General features: G+C 43.8%; 1 protein-coding gene across 1 annotated transcript; it reads left to right on the top strand.

Annotated features, from left to right (window-relative positions):
• The first annotated feature begins 843 nt into the window (after positions 1-843).
• Positions 844-19,861, top strand: LOC148146281 (putative G protein-coupled receptor 139). The gene is made up of 3 exons (XM_087998628.1): positions 844-982; positions 6,936-7,807; positions 19,562-19,861. Exons 1-3 carry the CDS (start codon positions 844-846, stop codon positions 19,859-19,861), a joined length of 1,311 nt encoding a protein of 436 aa, XP_087854754.1.
• Positions 19,862-21,685: the final 1,824 nt, after the last annotated feature.

Raw genomic sequence — 21,685 nt, 5'->3', positions numbered from 1 at the left:
TTTGCCTCATCCAAGCCTCTTGCTTTAAGGGAGTCCCAGTTAATATTGGGGAAGTTAAAGTCACCCATGCTGCCAACCCTGGTGTTATTGTATCTTTCCAGAACCTGCCTACACAGGTGATCATCAATGTGTCGGTGCCTGTTGGGCGGCCTACAGCATCATCATATTGGAGTGATTGTACCCATCTAATTTATGAGCTCTATCCATATTGCCTCAGTGGATAAGCCCTCTGGTGTCTCCTCTCTGAGTGCAGCAGTGACATTCTCCCTAATTAGCAATTCAATTCCTCCACCTCTTTTATCTTCTTGTCTTCCTCATCTAAAACACAAAACCCTGACAATTTGAGCAGCCAATCGTGTCTCTGTCTCAATCAAATCCTTGTAATGGCCACAATACCATCGTCTCATGTCCTCACCCGGGCTCTAAGTTCATCTGTCTCACTCAATAAACACACTTCAGCTCATGAATATCATTGTGTTCATTAACCTGTCTCTGACTGTCCTTCCTGTTGGAGTTACTGATTCTAACATCTACCTTCACTTCAATCCCTCCACTTCCTAACCTGCTGCTCTGGTTCCCAGCTGAAATGAGCCTGTTTGTTTAGTGGCTGGAATTAATGTTAGTCTCCATGGATTCTACCTGTGACACTGGAGTAATTCGCTTTTCTGTTAAAAGCAGGCTCATTTCAATGTGACATTCCATAGAGTCAGTGGCAGCATCACCTCCGACACTCAACAGCTCCAGAGACGGGGAAAGGAGAGATTAGAATCTGAGAATAAAGTTGGCTGGAATATTTCATTAAGGGACCATAATCTAGTAATACTGGATGTGAATATTACAACAATGGACAGGACTGTATACTGGGATCTGTTGTCCCTTTCTGCTTTTTATGATAAGATTCCATTATCCCTGCGAATCCATTACATAATGTACATGACTGAATTCTTTTATTATCCCATCCTGGCTATTGTTGGCGTCCCTGGTAAGTCTCACTGCCCGGTTGTTATTTCTATAAACCATGTTTAACTGTTATTCTTTCCGCTTATTCTACTGCCCTTGCTGCTGTTATTACATCTGATGAGTCTCTGAATTCATCTTCCGCTCTGCAAACCATTGCTAACTGTCTGTCTTCTCTTTGATTCTGGTCGACACACAAGAGGGAGATTGCTCAGCTTCATCTGTAAACTATGAATCATTGTGTTCCTGTTATCATTCTTAATAGATTAGGAACATAAAACTCATTGTCTTCTATTCCATCCCTGTCCAATACCTGAAGGTGCAACAGCTCTTCCACATATACAGTGATCCCTTTATCCCTGGGCTGATTTCCGGGCCCCATATCCTGACCATTATTCATTGTATTTACTAAACCCACAAGAACATCTTTCACCGGATCAACCCAGCTGCTGCTTAAAGCGTGAAATGTGAAATCCAGTTTGGGTATTCCCAGGACTCTGCTGACCCCGTTCCTGTTCACAAAACGGCATCACTAAAGCTCATCCAAAGATTCCACGTCTCTTCCCAGAGGTTAGACCGAAATTCATCCACTTGTCATTCCTGTGAGCTTCAATGTATGTTGCTGTTAACTCTTAAGTGTCTCCAAGTTAAAATCCTCACACACGGGATGACATCTGTTCATGATATTGCACCCAGTTCTTGTTCCCAAATCTCTGCTGGTTGTTTGTGTTTAAACTGATTTCCCTCTGCTCTGTCTCTAATAGCGATTTTCACATCTGCACTCCCTCAGTATTTGTCCTTTACTGGTGTATTGCAGATACAGAGACATGAACTCATGGAAGCACCGCTTCCAGTCATTTACAGCAGGATCTGGAAATTTCCTCATACTAGGTCGCTATCACATTCCTGATGAAGGGCTCCGGTCTGAAACGTCAATTTTCCTGCTCCTGGGATGCTGCCTGACCTGCTGCATTTTTCCAGCAACACACTCTCAACTCTGATCTCCAGCGCCTGCAGACCTCACTGTCTCCACTATCTAGTGCATGTATGCCAAGCAGGAGAGTGATCTATGCCCACATCCATGCTGCAAATAGTCCAGTTTACTGACTAGTGCATCAGCGTGGTCTGCAAAGTGCCTTCTGTCTGGTTTGGTTATGTCTCGACTCGTTCTGTTCAGTAGATTCAGATTGTGATATAACAGATCATTTCACATGATCTCACATTCCTCCTGTTAGCCCAAGTCCCCTGGTATACCCCATATTTCGGAAACTTATTCTCCAGTAAGTAATGACCCTAATCTATTTTAAGGTGAATGTTTATCCTTGCTGTATCTTTCCTTGTACTCGTTATTTTGCCCCTGTGTATGCAGTGCTGTGTTATGAAGCTCAGAAACAATGAATTTGAATGTGGTGGGGTATCACCCATTTCACCAGGAGCTGGCTGTGAAGCTCCATATTGGAAAGGGGTTTCAACCCCGCATTGACTCCTGGGTTTGAAACTTGCTCTGTGCCTGTGCACTGAGAGCCTGTGTTCGTTACTCTGAGCTGATCACGTGGACAGCAACATGCTGAAGCCCTTCAGTTATTATTGCAATGGACCCAGCCAGTAACTTGCTGGAAATAGGCATTCCAATTAATTCTGTTCCTGGAAAGATAGTGGAAGGACTGGAATGTTTTGCTGGAGATATTTCAGGGAGACCTGAGTGTGTGACCATACAATTCAGATTGAAGCTTAGGGAATGTAGTTACAATGTGTCTTGGTTTCGAACATTCACAAAAAATGGAGCAGAGGCTGCAGAGTGTGGAAGCTCTGAGAGCACAGCCTGAGTGGGTGTGGGGAAAGAGATCTGTCGGATCCATCCCGGGTTTGCAAGGAACAGCTTACCAAGCTCCAGCAAACCCAGGAACAAAGTGGAAAGGGACCATGGAAGGATGGGACCGAGCTCTGTGGTCACCTCTGTGCTGAATCAAACAACGTCTGAATTTAGTTTCCATGATTTCACATGAGATTATCGTTGGAAACTGTGAGAAGATCATTCCCCAGGGCTGCAGAACACCTCTCAACAAACCCAGCCAATCCAGCAAACCCTAACACATAGCAAATGTGAGCAGAAGTAGGCCTGAGCATGCCTGAACAATGAGTATCATTCTGGCTGATTGTCTATCTCAGTAGACTGCTCCTACTTCCTTCTCAGATCCTTTGATCCCTTGCGATTTTTAAATGATTTTGGAAGCCTTCTTGAATGGTTTATCCTGAACAGCATTTTCAGCTGAGAATTCCACAGGCTCACCTCTCTCTGGGTGAAGAAAGTTTTACTTATTTCAGTGCTGAATAGCCTGTGACAAATGAGTCTGGACTCACTGGTCATTAGAAACATCCTTAGTCTGTTGACCTGCTCAGACCTATTTACAAATTTACATGTTTGATGAGATCCCCTCTCATTCTTCGAAAGGCCAGTGAGTATAATCTTAATTGATAGTCTCTCTTCATACCACTGTTCTGCTCTGCCAGGGGTTAATGCAATAGCAGAGTAGATAATTGTGCTTTATACTGGAATCCTCTCGCTATAAAAGCCAACATGCCACCTGTCTTCTCCTTCCGCTCACCTGCATGTTAATCTTCATTGTCTGGTACAAAAGGACACTCAGGTCTCATTGCACCTCCCACTTTATCAATTTATTAATATATTGATAATAATCTTCCTTTCTGATTTGCTAAATTGGTAACCTCACATTTATCCACTTTGCATATTCTCTGCTATAAATTTATCCATTCATTTAACTTGTACAAAACACAGGAATTAATCTCTGCTGACTCCTCAAAGTTCACCATCCCAACCAACTTTGTGCTGTCCACAGTGCCAGAGATAATATGTTAAGTTCCATCATTTAGAACATTAAAATGTATTGTGAATAGATGAGGACAATTATTGATCCCTGTGCTGCCTAACCAGTCACTGCCGGTCTCTCAGACGAATTCCCATTTCTTCCTGTTCTTTGCTGTTGTCCTCCAATTGGCATGTTCTTCATGTCAGTACACTTTCCTCCATTCCACGCCTTAACATACTAATCTCTATGTGGAATTTCTGAAACACTCTCTGAAATTCCAATTAAGCCTTACAATCGTTCCTCTGAACCACTTTATTATTTACGTCTGAGAAATCAGAGAATAATTTTCAAAGTTGAATTACTTTTCTTAAATTACTGTTGAGTTGATCTGATCTTGTCATTGCCATCAAATATTTTCCAATGGACTTCAAGATTTTCCCCACTACTGATGTCAGTCTGGTGACTGCATTTAGAAAATAAAGTGGTGTCCCATTTCACAACCTGCATTTCCAACAATTCCAGAATGTCAGAACTTTGAAAGACAACCACCAAGGTCAATTCCTTAAGTGTTCTATGATGCATCTTATTGGCCCTGATGATCATGGGGATTTATTCTCATCAAGTTCCCCACCACCTTTTCCCTAGTAATCATTCAGTTGCTCTCCCTTCAAGGAATCTGTGTTCTCCAAAAGTTGTATCGTCTTGTTTGTGTCTTTCTTAATGAAGACAAAACCAAGATATCCGATGAAGATGAAAAAAAAGTGAGTTAATTGAAGTCTCTGATAAAATAAACACCTTCGCAATAAGTAGCCTGGGAGATGAAGATTGAAATAAACTAAAAATAAAGAGAATAATTGAGGTGTAAAGGCTGTTGCTGGAATAATTGTGCAGGATTTAACTTCACTAAACTTTCACAAACCGAAATGTAAAAGGCAGAATTAAGGACTGACTTAGACCAGTATTCTTTTTTTCATTCATTGTGTGGGATACGGGTGTCACTGGCTGGCCAGCATTCATAACCCACCCCTAGTTGCTCTTGAGAGGATAATGGTAAATTAATTTCTTGAACCGCTGCAGTCAATGCGCAATGAGTTCAGACAAATGCCATTAGGGAGGCAATTGCAGTGTTTTAACCCAGTGACAGTGGAGGAACGACGATATATTTCAAGACAGAATGGTAAGTAGCTTTGTGTCAGTATTTTGGGTTGTGGGGGTGAAATTGAAAGTGATGATGTTCCTGTGGATTTGCTGCTCCTGTCCTGGACAGAAGTGGCTGTGAGTTTAGATGGTGCTATCTGAGGATCTTTGGTGAATTTCTGCAGCCCATCTTGTGGATGTTACATTTTGTTGCCACTGAGCCTTGGTGGTGGAGGGAATGCAAGTTTGTTGATGTAAAGCTAATTAAGCCTGTTTTGTCCTGGATGGTGTCAAGTTCCTTGACTGTTGTTGGAGCTCCACCATCCAGGCAAGTGGGAAGTATTCCACCACACTTTGACATGTTCCTTGGAGGTGATGAACAGACTTTGGGGATACAGATGGTGAGTTGCTTTCATCAGTATTCTGGGCCATGACCTGCGCTTGTAGCCAATGTGGTTATGTGGTGAGTCCAGTTGACTTACTATTCAATAGTAAAGCTCAGGTTGTTGATCGCAGAAGAATCAGTGACGGTAACACCATTGAGTGTCACGGGGCAGTGGTTATGTTGTCTCTTATTGGTCATTGTTGTAGCCTGAATTTATGTGGCCTGATTATTACTTGCCAGTTGTCAGTCCAAGTGTTGGCACTGTCCAGAACTTATCGCATTTGAACATGAACTGCTTCAGTATCTGAGAAGTCGTGAAAGATGCTGAACATTGTGCACTCATCTGGAAACATCCCCACTGCTGACCATATGATGGAGGGAAGGTCATTGATGAAGCAGCTGAAGATGGTTGGGCCCAGGACATTACCCTGAGGAACTCACATAGAGATGTCTTGGAGCTGAAACAATTGACCACCATTAACTACGACCATCTTCCCATGTGTCAGGTATGACTCCAACCAATGGATGTGTGCTCCCTTATATCCATTGATTTTAGTTTTACAAAAGTTCCTTGATGCCACACTCAGACAGTTTTGATTGAGGACAGTTTTGATGAAAACTCTTTTCTGAAGTGACCAGTGAACAAGTTATTTTCAAGGTGAACATAAGTGTTCATGGAAGTGAACATGAAATGCTGCAGTATTACATGCAGGCTCAACTTGACTCAGATAAACCTAAAATAAAACATTACAACAGTGTGAAGACGTGGTGGCAAAGGTTGAATGTGGAAAGGTAAAGGCAGAGAAGAAATGGAAACTTTCAAGGAGATATTCCACAACTCTTCAGGAAAATGTAAGAGATGTATATTAGATGATGACATGAAATTAACAGTAGATCAGAAAAAGGAATTCCAAAATTTGAAAAACAATTTTAAAGTATGGAATGGCTAAAGTAAAATACTGTTCTTTTGATGGACTGTAAAAATATTGTTACCGTCTGTCTCAGCAAATGCTAATTTAACCAAAAATATTGAGGACACCTGGTGTTAGAGTTCATATGTATTCACATAACTTGCGCTAAATACATTGACCAAATATTGATGGCACCTTCACATTGAAAAATAGAAATGTGCTCCTTGTAGTGGAATGGAATTCTGATGGAACCTGAAAGACAAAAAGCTGGGTTGATGCATCCTGATTGGGGATGGTCCATTTTTATTTCCTGATCGGCTTTCAAGTGAAATGGCAACAGTTGTGTGTCATGTGTTTGCAGAGGAGTGATCGCGAAGGCAGGAGGGCAGTGTGCACCTAGCCCTGCTGGTGCTGCTATCGCAGAGGATTACCAGAAGTATTTTTTAGTCTAAAATTGCACTGAATTTTAGTAACAGCCACTTGTTGTCTGTTTGATGCGAATGACCATGTACTGTTCAAAATGACATGTATTTAAGTTATGTATCTATCCCAAGAGCAGTGAGAGAACAGGTTCAGAAAGAGAAACTAATGTTTGAATTGTTTTTTCATTTGTACACATTTCTATACAAATGTAATCTGTACCTCAGCTCACAATTGATGTTATTTGTCCTTGAAAGATTAAGTTTGCTCACTGGGTCTTTCATTTTTTTTTCGCAGTTAACTTAATAGCATTTGTGATCCTGTCCCAGGGAAAGTGTGGACTTTCCACTTCCACCACTCGCTACCTGGTGGCCATGGCATTGATGGATCTCCTGGTCATTATCACTGAGATCATACTCCGTCGAATCAACAATTATTATTTCCCATTGAATGTCGTGAAGCTCACTTCTGTGTGTCGACTTCTCTATGTTGTGATCCGTGTAGCCATAGACTGTTCCGTCTGGTTCACCGTGACTTTCACTTTTGATCGATTTGTTGCCATTTCTTGCCGGAAACTGAAATTGAAATATTGCACTAAGAAAACTGCGACTGTGGTTCTAGCAACAACAGGCATTTTCCTATGTTTAAAAAACATTCCCATTTACTTCAGATATAAACCTAAGTGGGTAATTAAAAATGTAGAATGGCGCTGTTCTAATAAGCAAATCTACTTTAGAGATCCAAGGTGGATTGGATTTAGGATGTTTGAAAAGGTTTTGACGCCATTATTACCATTCGGTTTAATTCTGTTCATCAATGCCTTGACAGTCAGACACATTTTAATGGCCAGTCGAGTCCGTATGGGACTGAAGCATCACAAAAAAGATGAAAAACACAGTGACCAAGAGATGGAGAGCAGAAGGAAGTCAATGATTTTACTCTTTACCATATCGGGCACCTTCATCCTCCTGTGGTTTGTTTACATTATATACTTTTTTGATTTTGATGATTCCATAGTCAGTTCTGATGGGATGTTTGAAGTGCTTGCCTATATGCTGAGAAATTTAAGTTGCTGCACAAACACATTTATTTACGTGGCTACTCAGTCAAGGTTCAGAGAGCAGTTGAGGAGCATGTTGAAATATCCCCTATTGTCTATTCATAAATTCGTGAATTCGGAGGATATGTGGAACAGTCCATCTTCCGCAGCTACACTGGCACCACCCCCCACCTATTCCTCCGCTACATCGATGACTGCATCGGCGCTGCCTCGTGCTCCCACGAGGAGGTTGAACAGTTCATCCACTTTACCAACACCTTCCACCCCGACCTCAAATTCACCTGGACCGTCTCAGACTCCTCCCTCCCCTTCCTAGACCTTTCCATTTCTATCTCGGGCGACTGAATCAACATGGACATTCACTATAAACCGACCGACTCCCACAGCTACCTAGACTGCACCTCCTCCCACCCTGCCCCCTGTAAAAACGCCATCCCATATTCCCAATTCCTTCGTCTCCAAGGCATCTGATCCCAGGAGGACCAGTTACAAATCCGTACAACCCAGATGGCCTCCTTCTTCAAGGACCGCAATTTCCCCCCAGACGTGGTAGATGATGCCCTCCACCGCATCTCTTCCACATCCCACTCCTCCGCCTTTCAGCCCCGCCCCACCAAGCGCCACCAGGACAGAACCCCACTGGTCCTCACCTACACCCCACCAACCTCCATGTACAGCGTATCATCCGCCGTCATTTCCGCAACCTCCAAACGGACCCCACCACCACGGATATATTTCCCTCCCCTCCCCTATCAGCGTTCCGAAAAGTCCACTCTCTCCGTGACTCCCTCATCAGGTCCACACCCCCCACCACCCCAACCTCCACTCCCGGCACCTTCCCCTGCAACCGCAAGAAATGCAAAACTTGTGCCCACACCTCCCCCCTTACTTCCCTCCAAGGCCCCAAGGGATATCCATATCCACCACAAATTCACCTGCACCTCCATACACATTATCTACTGCATCCGCTGCTCCCAATGTGGCCTCCTCTATATTGGGGAGTCAGGCCACCTACTTGCGGAACGTTTCAGAGAACACCTCTGGGACACCCGGACCAAACAACCCAACCACCCCGTGGAACAACACTTCAACTCCCCCTCCCACTCCACCAAGGACATGCAGGTCCTTGGACTCCTCAATCGCCAGACCATGGCAACACGACGGTTGGAGGAAGATCGCCTCATCTTCCGCCTAGGAACACTCCAACCACAAGGGATGAACTCAGATTTCTCCAGTTTCCTCATTTCCCCTCCCCCCACCTTGTCTCAGTCAAATCCCTTGAACTCAGCACCGTCTTCCTAACCTGCAATCTTCTTCCTGACCTCTCCGCCCCCACTCCACTCCGGCCTATCACCCTCACCTTGACCTCCCCCCAACGCCCCTCCCCCAAGTCCCTCCTCCCTACCTTTCATCTTAGCCTGCTGGACACACTTTCCTCATTCCTGAAGAAGGGCTTATGCCCGAAATGTCGATTCTCCTGTTCCTTGAATGCTGCCTGACCTGCTGCGATTTTCCAGCAACACATTTTCAGCAATGAATAACCTTTCATCACTTCCATAATCTTCCATAGTGCTGCAAAGTTGTCCAGACCCTGTAGGTCTCCATATTTTTGTAATTAACTTCAGACTCTAAAACACCATACCATTTGAGGAAGTTGCCCAAAAACATACACTCTCCCCAACTTTCTAACCTTGTCTCATCTGTGGGATATAGGTAAAGCAGTGTTACTTCTGCACTTATAATTACTTAAGCAAGGTAAATGAACTCACACCAGTGTGTAATTGTTTCAACTAAGAGCTGAGTCAACAAGAATGCAAATTATGTGGAGGAAATACATTATTGTTTTTGTATGAGCTAAAATTGTATGCAAGAATGAAACGTGACTGCAAAACAATGGTAGATGTTGCAGACAAATAGATAAGGTGCTGTGAGGATGTAGGTTAAGCCAGATATGCTTGCACAAGCAGGAGTTATAAGCATCTGTTTCCCACTTTTACAGAAACTCAGGAACAAACCCCAATTAAAAGGTCATAAGGATCAGTATGGTTGGGGAAAGCACAGATGGAGGGAGTAGATAATGGTGAAGAAAGGATATACCTAACAATGGGCCACAGTGGGATGTGGTCAAATGGCCTTGTGAGGCCAGAATTAAGCATTTTGTCACAGACAAGGCCGGCTAAGGCAAGAAATAAACAGGAGTAATGGGTGCCGGTCTTAGAGAAGTAGAAGATGTAAACAGGGAGGAGCAATGGGATAAAAAGATAGGAACCAAATTACATAAATATCGTGTATTTGTTGAATTCTGTGTGTGTGTATCCCTGCCTTTTAGACAGTGGACATCGCACCCTCTTGCAAGAGTAAAATAAATGACGCTACTGATTCAGATCTTGTCTCGGACTAAAATTATTGAAGTGAGTGAGCTTTGTTTCTCACACAGTCCTACAATCCTGTTCGAGACTCGGCAAACTTCCTTCACTTTGCATCATTCTCCAGAACACCACAATTCTCCTTCTCTTTATAAACTACTTCAGATTTCAAGAGAGGTCTCTGTAACCTCTCTTGTTAAAGTACCAGGGGATCCCGTGTGGACTCAGACCTATAAGCCCCTCTCTTGGTTCGTCCCGGAGATCGTACTCTTTGGAAATCTGGAATAAAAAAACCTCTTACAGACAAATTAGTTTAATTTTAGACATCCCCTTTATTTACCAATAGCATCATTATTACAACATTATACTGTTACCTGTAAGCTAACCTGACTAGGTTCTGATAACCTCAGAGAGTAGGGTACCAGCTCTTCAAGTGCCCCAGCAGGCTACTCCGATGGACTGATACAAAGTGGCTTCCCTGATACAAAAGTTTACAAAAACATTGCATGTTCTTAATTCGACAGATAACAGTGAAAGACAATAATTCGTAAGGAGAAAAGTTAATTGACAGGTCTGTGTACGCTTGACTAATCACTCCTACAGGCCCAAGCCATACCCAGCCAAGTTAGGAACCTACTCGCGAGATAAACTCCTATCATAAAGAAGTACCAGTCTAAGCTACTTGAAGAGTTCATAAGGTAACCTTGCACAGCTCACATGTCTGATATAATTATTTTATAAAATGGCTTCTTGGCGAGGAGGGCAAACGTTTGACCATAAAATGGCTTCCTGACACATTGTTCGGAATGTTTGGAATAATTTCAATGTTTGGAATAATTTCTAAGGTCGGAGCAGACTCCTGCTTTTGAAGCACTGGATCATTCTGTACCTGAGGCTGAGAAGTCACTGTCAGGTTGCATTTAAACTGATTCATCAGTCATTGAATTAAACATTCTTTCTTTTCAGGGTTGCAATTCAAATTCCAATAAGACATAAGATCTGATTAGTTAGAGTTGACAGTAGTGAAGTCTGTAAGGTCTGTAGAGTAGTCTGCAAGGACAGCAAGTAAGTTAAAACTTCATCAATATTACCTTTTACAGAGTTTGTATTTAATAACCGGTAATGGCAACGCAATATCATCATAAAGTCCCAAAATGCAATTAAATTCAATCCATAGCAGGTAAGCACTGAGAATTAATTTTCTCCTGGCTTCAGCAGCCTCAGCGCTAAAATGGTCTCCCTCTCTCTCTCTCTCTCGTGTCCTTTTGAACTCTCAAGGCAGGGTCTTATAACAGCAAAGATGGTTTTTTTCTCTCTGTGTCTGCCCCGCTTGCATGGGGTAATAAGAATCCATTATTATTGACAGGATCTGACCGTCAATTACAAGGCTTTTGATTGTACCGAGTTTCATTTCAGGGTCAGAATTTCACTGTCATTAATTTCACAAGGGAATGTTATCATTTGGTGTCCTATTCACACAGATTCACTGATACTTAGGCAAATGTTCTTAACTGCCTTAGGGCATCCTGTTATCACTTGGTGAGCATCCTATTATCACTGACTTGGTGAGTAAAAGATGATTTTTATCTTGTGCGTTTCTTGAGTTCACCCCTTTTTCTGAGCCTTCCTACCTGTCTATTTTCTAGTGCAGTAAATGTGTTCTATAACTCAGCATTACATTTTAATCTAAATGTTTAAAGACAAGTTTTATAGATTTTTCACTTCATTTCTTCAGTCCTCACCACCTTCAGGAATTCCTCCAGTCTGTGTAAAATTTCCACACTGAAGGGTGAAATGTTAGGAAGTAAAATAAAAGATAATAAAAGCTCAGCGTTATAAGTGACAGAAAGGATGTACTGATTAAAGCAACAGAGCCCATAGTGCTGAAAGACTGCAAATACAGAGAGGGCAGATGACCAAGAGCAGGAATGAAGATGCAATGAATGGCCTTGTCCCCTCACTATACTGACAGTTATGACAGCAAAGCAGACTCTAAGTTTATTGAGGTCAGGTGTAATTAAATAAGTAAGACTCTGAAAGTTAACATTGGATCTGCATATACTGTTGTGATTTAATTCTAAATCCTGGTGGTAACAGCCAGTGCACTGATTGAATGAAACACCAGTGTAAATTCTTAAAGTCAGTGTTTACTCTACTCCTTCCAACCAATGAGTGCATCACATGTTATTTGGTGACAGCTCATTAGAAAGTTCGGTGTTTAGAATACAATGTAGCACTATTTGAAAAAACGCATTGTGACATCGAACGTTTCTTCTGCCGCCTCCACAGCCGGGCTTCCTGTTTTCACCAAGACTCCTGCCCACCCTCTGAGGGCCACTTCTCCCACCTCCAACACACCCGAGCCAATTGGACACCCCGTGCTGGTCTGTTGTCTGCCCTCGATCTCTTTATTTCAAACTGCCGGTGTGACATTAACCACCTCAACCTCTCCACCCGCCTCACACACTGCAATCTCTCATCCTCGCAACACAGAGCCCTCACTCCCTTCACTCCAACCCCAACCTCACCATCAAACCAGCAGACAAGGAGGTGGGGTGGGGTGGGGGGGGGGGGGGGGGCGCAGCGGTAATTTGGCACACTCATCATTACTCTGCTGAAGTCAGGCACCAACTCGCAGGCACCTCCTCCTACTGCCACCTTGACCATGACTTCACCCTCCCATCTCCAAACCATCATCTCCCAGTTCATTCACCACCTCATCACCTCAGGGGATTTCCCACCTTCAGCTTCTAACCTCAAAGTCCGTGAACCCCAAACCCCCAGTTCTTCCTCCTACCGAAGATCCACTGCCTGACTGCCGCAGCTGACCCATCCTCTCAGCCTGCTCCTGTTCCGCTGAACATCATTCACGTACCTTGACGCTGTCCTTTCTCCCTGGTCCAGGAAATCCCCATACATGTTCAGGACACCACCCACGCCATCAGGCTCATCCAAGAGATTTGTTTCCTCGACCCCCAATGCCTCATCTTCACCATGGGCATCCAGTCCCTACACATCTCTATCCGCTATGACGAAGCCCTCCATGCCCTCTGTTTATTCCTCTCATACTGGTGGCATCCCCACTAGTAACCCTCCACTGACACTCTCATTCATTTGGCAGAACTGATCCTTACCCCCAATAATTTCTGTTTTGAATCCTCCCACTTCCTCCAGCCGAAAGGGGTAGCTATGGCCACCCGCATGGTCCCCAACTATGCCTGCCTCTTCGTTGGTTACGTGGAACAGTTCATCCTCTGCAGTTACACTGGCACCATTCCCCACCTTTTCCTCTGCTACATTGATGACTGTATCAGCATCAACTCAGGCTCCCAAGAGGAAGTTGAACAGTTCATCAACTTCACCAACACATTCTACCCCAATCTAAAATTCACCTGGACTATCTCGGACACCTCCCTCCCTTTCCTGGAACTCTCCATCTCCATCAATGGTGACCGACACAACACGGACATCTTCTACAAACCCACTGACTCCCCTACTATAACCACCCTATTAATCTGAGATAACTGAGATCTCCTTACAAATTTGTTGCTCAATTTCCCTCTGACTATTAGAGAGTCTATAATACAATCCCAGTAAGGTGATCATCCCTTTCTTATTTCTCAGTTCCACCCAAATAACTTCCCTGGATGTATTTCTGGGAATATCCTCACTCAGTTCAGTGGTAATGCTGTCCCTTTTCAAAAACAGCACTCCCCCTCCCCCCTGCCTCCCTTTCTGCCTTTCCTGTAGCATTTGTATCCTGGAACTTTAAACTGCCAGTCCCATCCATTCCTGAGCCACATTTCTGTAAATACGATGATATCACAGTCCCATGTTCCTAACCATGCCCTGAGTTCATCTGTCTTCCCTGTTTGGCCTCTTGCCAATAAATAAATGCAGTTTAATTTATCAGTCCTACCTTGTTCTCTGCTTTGTCCCTGCCTGCCCTGACTATTTGACTCACTTCTTTTATCAACTGTACCAGTCTCAGATTGATCTCTTTCCTCACTATCTCCTTTGGTCCCATGCCCCCACCTTAATAGTTTAAATCCTCCTGAGGAGCTCTAGCAAATCTTCCTCCCAGTATATTAGCCCCCTTTTAATTCGGGTGCAATCCCCGTCCTTTTTGTACAGGTCACTTCTACTCCAGAAGGGATTCCAATGATCCAAAAATGTGAATCCTTCTCACATACACCAGCTCCCCAGTCACGCATTCATTTGCTCTATCCTCCTATTCCTACCCTCACTAGCTCGCAGCACTGGGAGTAATCCAGATTACTCTTGAGGACCTCCTTTTTAAAATCCTGCCTAACTCTCTGTATTTCCCCTTCAGAATCTCACCATTTTCCCTTCCGTTGTCATTGGTTCCAATGTGTACAATGACCTCCTGCTGGCCCCTCTCCCCCTTTGAGAACATTCTGAGCTCTCTCCGAGACATCCTTGATCCTGACACCAGGGAGGCAATGCACCATTCTGATTTTTCACTGCTGGCCACAGAAATGTGTGTCTGTGCCTTGGAATAGAGAGTCCCCTAACATAATTGATCTCTTGGAACTCAACATACCCCTCATTACATACAGCCAGTCTCAATACCAGAAACTTGGCTGTTCATGCTACATTCCCCTGAGAATCAATCACCCGCTACATTTTCCAAAACAGCAAACTTGTTTGAAATGGGGAGAGCCACAGAAGACTCCTACACTACCTGACTATCTCTGTAACCTTTCCTGAAGTTAACCCATCCATGTGACTGTATCTGCAATGTTTCTCCCTTCCTATAACTGCCATCCATCACATCCCCTTGCTCTTGTAAACTCCTCATTGCCTCTAACTGTCTCTCCGACTGACCCATTCGATCTGTCACTAACTAGGTTGCTGGTTGATAAAAATAAGGATCCTACAGGGAGGAAGAGATGTTTTAAGAACAGCAGGAATCCAATTCCAATCCCCACGCAACAGGGCGTGTGTTGGGACAAATAAAAGATAGATCATGATGAACAACATTTGGATCTTTCCATTTAGACAAATTGAAAACGTGATGAAGTGAGTGAATAATACATTAGGAAACAAACATCAGGAGTTCGAGACACCCTCACAGAGAAGGAAATCATTCTCTGTTTGAATTTCGGATGTTGGAATTACAAGGAACATTCTGCACACAATACATATTAGTCACAGCTGGGAGGAGGAGTGGAGGTAAGCTCCTGTATTGTGGCCATGCCCTATGAATGGTACGTCTGAATACAATCGCAGAAATCTCTATATCTGAGAGAGTATCTGAAACCAGTCCCACAGAGAGAGTATCTGTACTTTATCAGTTGAAATTATAGAGATGTCAGGTTAATTTGCAGAATTGGCTGTTGCATTTAGTGTTGGGCTTCATGGCATTATTCTGACCCGCTGGTCTGAAGGAAGAATTTTGAAGCAAATTCCAAATTGATTAAAGGATGGAGAGGCAAAGTGTTCTTTCACGGTAAGGACATTTTAGTGATCACAAACAGACTGCTATTAAACTTTAATTCAAAGTCAGAATGTAAAGATCTTTTGTACGAATTTCCCTCAGCTGTAAAGAGCTGCATAAGGCCAACTGGAGAAAGAATAATTAGGAAACAGCATGCAATTTGTCCCTACTTTTCCTGAGTTACATTAAGGATAGAGCTTTTGATAATTGGTTACATTATTAAATTGTCAAGATTTGATTCTCATTTTCTGGCGATAGTGATCTTTTGAATATTATTTTGACATACAGATGAATCTTTATTTCTGTATAATATGGTTTCCTCATGTGAAATGTCTATGGGTTTGAATTGTTACTTTAGAGATATTAATGAAAGACTGGAATTCTGACAGAGTGGAATGCTAATTGTCTTTGAACCAATGCTATCTCAGTTTATGCTCTGAAACTGAGAATGCATTGGATCTCAATTAGCTAATGTACCAAGGAAATCCTTCAATAAGTTGTCAGTTGGAGGTATCGAGGTATCGATGGGAATTAGGCGGGAGGAAGTGAGTGAACAAACAGTCAGCAGGAGCAGTGTGATGTGTTACTGAGAATTTGTCCATTTTGGCAGGAAGGATAAATCAACAGCAAACTATTTAAATAGAGTGAGATTGTAGAATTCTGCAGTGCAGATGAAGTGTGTGTCTTGATTGAATATAGATTATTGAATATAGATGTTCAATATTATTTGCTTCATCTGTACAGGGCATTGGTGAGACCACATCAGATCGGTTTGTGCAGCTGTGACATCTTAATTAGAAACCAAAATATCTCATTGATTTACAGCTGAGAGATATTTCACTTCACTACTTCCTTGATGACGGAGTTATGGTATGAAGGTGTTAACAAGTTTCTTGTTGCTTTTAACAAATTAGAAGAGGTGATCATATTGAGCCATACTAGATATTGAAGACAGTCGAACATATGGATTGCCAGTGTATACTTGTATTGTCTAAACATTTTTTTTGTCATTAGGTTTCATACCAATTTCATCTTGGAAATAAACAAGTCGTTTGTTGTTGACTAATGAAACCCAACTGACTTACTCTTAACAGTGAACTTGGCCCAGTCTGAGACCTGTATCAGTGACCGTGTCAAATTTGAAATGTGTTGTGATTGGTTGAGGAGCGGGAACACAAAGGATCACAGTCAGCCCTGAACACCAACCTGAAGAGGGCCAAGGGGACATTCTCAGAGGTGATTCAAGTGAGATTGCTCTTCAACAATAGTTTGTGGAGGCTGGAGAATTAAATCAGACAGATTTTCGATAGAGAGTGAGTCAGGGATAACACGGTCTGAAAGGAAAAGTTTAACTGGAACCACAATGAGACCAACCACAACTTCACTTTAAGGGGAAGTAGTGACCCACTTGTGCTGTTCAGTCCTATGTTCTGATGTTCCCCTGATCGTGGCACGATAGGACGCTCCATTCGGAGCTCCTCTGTTCCAACTCTTCTTTATCTTTTTGTTTGAAATTTTTCTGTTCTGTGTTGTTTAGTTTACAAAACTTTTAACATCTTAACCTCACTGGGCGGGGAATGGAGGGGACGACTCTCAGACTGGAGGCCATCACTGGCGAGCTCCGGAAATGAATCATAGATCAGGCCAGGCAACGATGCATGTTCCAGGGGCGAGTCTCAGCACAGGAGGGGAGACCCAGAGGAGGCCAGTGCGGGAGTGAGTCCCTGACCAGGCCAGTGCAGGGTGAGTCCCGACTGAAGGCTGGTGGAGGGGCAGTGTGATCCTTGGGGAATGGAAGCGATGCCTAAAGATTTGAAGTCGAGTGTGGTCTGGAAATTTTGCTGGGTGCGGTCCGGAGGCTAAATACTGCCACAGACTCTGTGAAAAGGAGTCAAATTTGAACACTTTTAACAAAGTTTTTCAATTTAGTCTGGACTTTTATTTATTATTCTTCCAACTCTGTAACAAATGGGCAGAGAAGTGGCAGATGGAGTTTAATTCAAATAAATGCGAGATGCTGCATTTTGGAAAATCAAATCTTAGCAGGACATATACACTTAATGGGAAGGTCCTAGGTAGTGTTGCTGAACAAAGAGACCATAGAGTGCAGATTCATAGCTCCTTGAAAGTGGAGTTGCAGGTAGATAGGATAGTGAAGAAGGTGTTTGGTATGCTTTCTTTTATTGGTCAGAGTATTGAGTATAGGGGTTGGGAGGTCATGTTGCGGCTGTACAGGACATTGGTTAGGCCACTGTTGGAATATTGCGTGCAATTCTGGGCTCCTTCCTATCGGAAAGATGTTGTGAAACTTGAAAGGATTCAGAAAAGATTTACAAAGATGTTCCCAGAATTGGAGGATTAGAGCTACAGGGAAAGGCTGAACAGGCTGGGGCTGATTTCCCTGGAGCGTCGGAGGTTGAGGGGTGATCTTTTCCAGGTTTACAAAATTATGAGGGGCATGGATAGGGTAAATAGGCAAAGGCTTTTCCCTGTGGTCAAGGAGTCCAGAACTAGAGGGCATATGATTAGGGTGAGAGGGGAAAGAGAAAAGAGATCTGAGGGGTAATTTCTTCACACAGAGGGTGGAATGTGGATGGAATGAGTTGCCAGAGGAAGTGGTAGAGGCTGGTACAATTGCAACATTTACGAGGCATTTGGATGGGTATATGAATAGGAAGGGTTTGGAGGGATATGGGCCGGGTGCTGGCAGGTGGGACTAGATTGGGTTGGGATATCTGGTTGGCATGGATGGGTTGGACCAACAGGTCTGTTTCCGTGCTGTACATCTCTATTACTCTATGTTCTACTATCTAGAAGCAACACCGAAAATGAAACAGGGATTACTAATGACCTCAGAGTACAGGGGCAGTGATGACAGACTCACTGAGCTTTGAGGGAGAGTAGGTTGGATCTAAGATGAATGTTTAAAACCTAAACAAGGGCAAAGATATCAGGATGGAGTTAGGGTGATGTTAAGTGGAAAATGTAGATGCAATGGCAGACTCAGAAGGAGGCATAAGGAATATTTCAGAATATTCCAAAAATTTAAGGTCTTTGTCAGATTTCTATCAGTTTGAAGATAAGGACATGGATTTTTTTGCAGCCTAAATCTGACGTCACAATTTCCCTGCGTCACATCACCCAGAGGGTAAGGGTCATGCAAAGAGAGCCACAGAAAGAGCAAAACACTTCAGCACAGGCACACTGCCAGACTAAGTGCCAAGGAGACATGTAACGCGCTGAGGTGGAGTGTAATTATTTGTATGAAAGAATTCTTAATATAACCTCTGCTCCATACAGAATGCAGTCACATTGGAGGCACTGAATTTCCTGCAGTGTAACTGTGGTGAGCAGCTGAATATTTGCCTCGCTACATGACAGCACTGACACGCAGAAATAAGTGTCTCTTTTAGCATCAGTTTCTTCCCTCCGCCTGTCTCTCTGCACATTATTGCTTTTAACATAGCCGTCGTATTCCATTTTCAATAACTCGATTGAATCTGCCTCTTTGTCCCTGTCAGACAGTGATTTACAGACCCGAATCACTCCCTGTGTGAAAACATTCTTCCTCATGTCACTTTTTCTTCTTTACCTCATGTCTGTAAATCTCTGCCTAATCGCTCTCGATCCTTTCAGGTATAGGCACATCGACTCCCTATTTCTTCTGTTTGGACACCTCACGGCTTGGTAAGCTTCTATCAGATCAGTTATCAGCCTTCAGTCTCCAAGGAGAACTGTCCCAGATTTCCAATCTATCTTCATTGCTGACATTCCTTATACACGGCATCATTCCCATGAACCTGCTCAGCCCTCTCTCCAATCACCACCCATCCGCTTCCTGAAGCCTGACGCCCAGAACTGTGTGGTAATCCAGATGGAGGATTGAATGAATGTCGGATTGGGAGGGCGAACATCCGGAAACACTTGTTTTCCCTTTCAGTGCGTGTTCTGATGTGCCATGATCACTACATCCATCCCTCTGGCCCCGAAGCTCAGTCTTATTTCAAGGAGTGCACCTGTTTTTGTTTTTGAAAAGCTGATGGGGCGACCTGGCAAAAGTGTAACCACCAGCTCGGGCTCGCCTCTCACTCCCAGTCAGGCCAGTTTAACACAAGCTCCTGAGCGACGATCGTGCCCCGAGACAAAGGAGCCGGTGAAACTGTGGCATTTCTACCACCGAACCAGCAGAGAGTCGCTCAGAGAGAAGTACATCCCACGTTGCAGCAGGAATTCCAAGCAGCAAAGAATGTCAAGAATATCTGCTTCTCGTTCTGTCTCCTTGCTGTCGGGACGGTGCTGTTTGTCCCTTCCCCCCGGACCAAGCTGTCTCCATTAGCGGAGAGTTCAGCCATTTTCTCCCACTGACAGGCAGCGCCAGGGCAGGGAAGGGCAAATGCTGCCCTTTTGCCTCCTCCAACTTTGATTGTGAACTTCCTCATTTACCTGAGACAGAGAGAAAGGTGCTGAGCTGGTGGGAAAGAGAGAAATGGACACCAGGGACACGTGGGTAACTTAATATGGGATCTTTCTATGTAGCGTGTTTGCTGTTGAGGATCCGTCTTCACACAGTATTCCTGCAGAAAGATCTTCACAATGCGGGGGTCGCTTTCTCTGCTGTGATCGGGCAGCAGTTAGTATCTGATCCCCAACGGTCCCAGATTAGGAGAATCCGATGGAGCCCCTCACTCCCGGAGAGTCACCCCCACGGTCCGGAGCTCGGGGGAGGGGCGGGGGAAGGGGCTGCAGACAGTCGAACGCGGAAGGTAGGGTTAAAAATGGGCCATTGTTTCTCCCTCAGCCGCTCTGTCCCAGAGACAGGGAGAGGGACATCACAAACACGTCGTTTCATTCCTGTTAGAAACGAAAATCGCTTCTCAATAATCGCTCTAGACAAATTCAGGAAAACAAAGTTTTATTAACAAGTCAAGTCTGCAGAGTCGGGCACCCTTAAAGAAAAGGCGCCCTGAGGCTTACAAAGTCTCCATTATATATAGCACAAGTCCCTCCTCTCCTTGGCTCCAACAAGCCATAAGGTTCACATTCTTAAAAACATCATTATTTTTATCACAAAGTCTGCAACAAAAGGCTCCAGAGTCTCCAAAGTTTGTTGTTTTTCTCACCCTGTAGTCTTATCAGTCAAAGGCTTTAATCTGAAACAGATGTCTCAAGTCGTTCCCCCATCCTGGAGTCTTATCAGTCAAGGACTCATCCTTCCCTGCTGTGTGAATGGCTTCATTAATCAAGAGCCTGCTTGTTTTTACTATCGCTCACAAATTGTCAGCATTCTGCACAATTTAAACTACTCTACTTTTGAGTATATAAAATGGTTGTTAGAAAAGAAACAAAAGTTTTTGTCTTTTATTATAGATCAGTCTGTGGTCCAGGCACTTCTTAAAGTTTAAACCGAAATTACCTCTCACAATTCCCACACAGACAGAAGCCGTTCAGCCCATCGTGTCCAAGGCGGCTATCTGTCACCACAATCTCTCTGAGGTTATTCACAATCGGTGATATCTGTCTGAATAATGGGGAACTGTGTCTGTGCGGTGATGTGATCTCTGACATGCTGATCGTCTTGTCATTCACCGCTTTCCATGTCACCGGGAGGAGGCTGCTGTGTGAAACCCCGTGGGGAATTACTGCAGGGCATCCTGAGCATCAAACACACCGGAGCTGATGTTTTTCACCTTCACCCATTTATTCCCGCCTCAGAGAGCAGCGTTTGCAAATTGATCAGAGCAGACCCATTGAGAACAGAAGAGCATCCAGACCTTCACAAGCGCCTCACCCCACCCTGTGTAAATGTGACCCGTGTATCAATGTGAAAGATTTATTTCAGATCTATGGAGTGACGGGAAGCAGAAAGCTGATTAAAAATGCAGCAAGTCGAACAGAGTTGTGTTCCAGAGGAACACTGACGGGGACGGGGCACACATGCAGCAACATGCAGCTCGCTCACAGACCCGGACCACTCCCTGTGTGAAAACAGTCTTCCTCATGGCACTTTTACTCCTTTTCCTGGAGACTTCAAATCTCTGTCTAATCGTTCTCGATCCTTTCAGGTGTGGCAGCATTTTCACTCCCGTATTTCCTCTGTCCAGATCCCCCATGTCTTGGAAAGCTTCAATCAGACCAGCTTTCAGCTTTCTGTTCTCCAAGG

The sequence above is a fragment of the Chiloscyllium plagiosum genome, unplaced genomic scaffold (assembly GCF_037043375.1).
Source record: "Chiloscyllium plagiosum isolate Xiang-an unplaced genomic scaffold, Cpla_swu_hap1 HiC_scaffold_21, whole genome shotgun sequence".
Lineage (NCBI taxonomy): Eukaryota > Metazoa > Chordata > Chondrichthyes > Orectolobiformes > Hemiscylliidae > Chiloscyllium > Chiloscyllium plagiosum.
This window is presented reverse-complemented; position numbering and strand designations above follow the sequence as displayed.